The sequence below is a fragment of the Tupaia chinensis genome, unplaced genomic scaffold, assembly GCF_000334495.1.
Source record: "Tupaia chinensis unplaced genomic scaffold, TupChi_1.0 Scaffold146308_1, whole genome shotgun sequence".
NCBI classification, from domain to species: Eukaryota; Metazoa; Chordata; class Mammalia; order Scandentia; family Tupaiidae; genus Tupaia; species Tupaia belangeri.
In genome coordinates, this window is record NW_006206164.1 from 1 (window position 1) to 1,913 (window position 1,913).

Here is a 1,913-nt window from a genome sequence, read left to right on the forward strand (position 1 = left end):
AGGGTTTTAAGGAGGAAACAGATACATGTAGTATTCATGTGGACCACCCACAAAGTCCTAGACAAAACCAAACTGTGTGATTTGAACTAGAAATATCCTGGAGCCATTAGTGAGCAATGCAGCATCCCAGGAGGATCTCAGGGCAACATGACAACATTAATTTAGAAAAGAAGTTTTTTTAGTTCAGAAAAATCTTCAGAATAAAATGCAGTTATGGGCTGATCAGAGACCTCAGAGTCTTTGTAAACATAAGTAGGTTTGGAAACCCTTGTAAATTGAGCAGTCTAATTTGGATTATCCTGCATTGTCAAAGATATGGAATTAATCAGACACCAGCTAGGAATTCCAGGAAAGCCTCACAAAGTCAAATGAACCCAATAACATCCTATATTCTTCTGTAACCACTCCTTGATTTGAGAGTAAGTGTATAAAAAATATTGCCAACTATAAGTACAGTTTACTGCCTCTGCTCTCTCCAACATCTTGTTTTCTAATATAACAAAGTTACTCAACCAGATGAACGTTAATTAAAGGAAAGACAGTGTAAGTAAAACTGTGGGGTAAAAACTTTGACTTGCAAAGGAAATCCATGAGTTAACCATCATAAGAGAAGAATCATTTTTCTAGTAGCTCCACTACCATGAATGATATTTTCATGAGCTTGGTTCACCTTCTCCGATGGAAATTGAGAGCCTACTATATGTTTCAACCAACCAATTTCCATTCTGGCTTCAAGGGCTGAAGCACATTCCTCAAATTCCTCTTTGGTTGATGCAAAGAGAGTAACTCCAATTATACTGGACACCTTTGTCATGGTATCTCCTGGGTTTATTCCAATAGGACCTCTGCTGCCAACAATTATTATTCGTCCTCCATGTGAAAGAAGATTCAAATAATTACTAAGATTTACATTAGCATTTCAATAACCACATCAATTTCTTTTTTCACCAACAGATTTCTTAATTTTATCAATATAATTAACTTCTCTGTGCTTAAACACTTCAGGGGCTCCATTTTGCAAAATAGTCAGCACTAGCTGTGCCCAAAACCTTTAAACCATAAGCTCTAGCAATGCAGCATGCTGCTATTCCAACTCCTCCACTAGCCCCGTGAACCCAAACACGTTCTCCAGCCTTCACAAGGGCACTGTGTAACAGAGCTTGATAAGCAGTAAAAGATGGGACACCAATGGCTGCACCTTGCTTAAAGTCCAGCTTTTCAGGAAGTTTAAAAATCGTATGAGCAGAAGCAAGAGCATATTCTGCATAGCTCCCAGAGACTGTGTTGGTAGTGAAAACGCTATCACCTTTCTTAAAAGCAGATACATTATCTCCAACAGCTTCTATTAACCCAGCCATGTCTGAGCCGGGAGAATAGGTTAAGACTGGTTTCCTGTTGTAAGTACCAGAGAGAATATATGTTTCCACTGGTCTGGAGAGCCACATGCACGAAAATGGCTGAAATGACTTTCACACGATGACCTCTGGACTTCCCTGTTCTGGGAGTAAACAAACTGCGCCTAGGCTCCCCAACCTAGCTAACATCTGCAAACAGCTTCTCAATCAGGTCCATGACAGCAATCCGCCCCTAAGCTCCACCCCCCTGGTTAACACCCCCTGACAAAACAATCAATTACTGGTCCAAAATATATCTTTCATTTACATATTGGGCAACCAATTACCACCCTGCTGTGTGTATAAGAATGTTCTCTGGCCCTCGATAAACGAGTGACTGTATACCATTCAGAGCTGTGACACTGTTTCACTCTCTTGTTGTGACGCTGCGCCGGTTCCAGACCTCCGCTCTGTCACTCAGGTAGCCTGTTCAATTGTCCCACGGGCTGGGACATCTGCCGCCTGAACAGGGACACTGAGTACAAGAAACAGTGACAGGTTCCTGAAGATTCTGAAGAG

General features: G+C 41.3%; 1 protein-coding gene across 1 annotated transcript; it reads right to left on the bottom strand.

The window, feature by feature from the left end:
• Positions 1-601: 601 nt before the first annotated feature.
• Positions 602-1,445, bottom strand: LOC102481275 (quinone oxidoreductase-like). Its single transcript, XM_014584314.1, is given in 3 exon segments — positions 602-870; positions 949-1,025; positions 1,027-1,445. Coding segments are annotated over 3 exon segments (765 nt in total).
• Between the last annotated feature and the right edge of the window lie 468 nt (positions 1,446-1,913).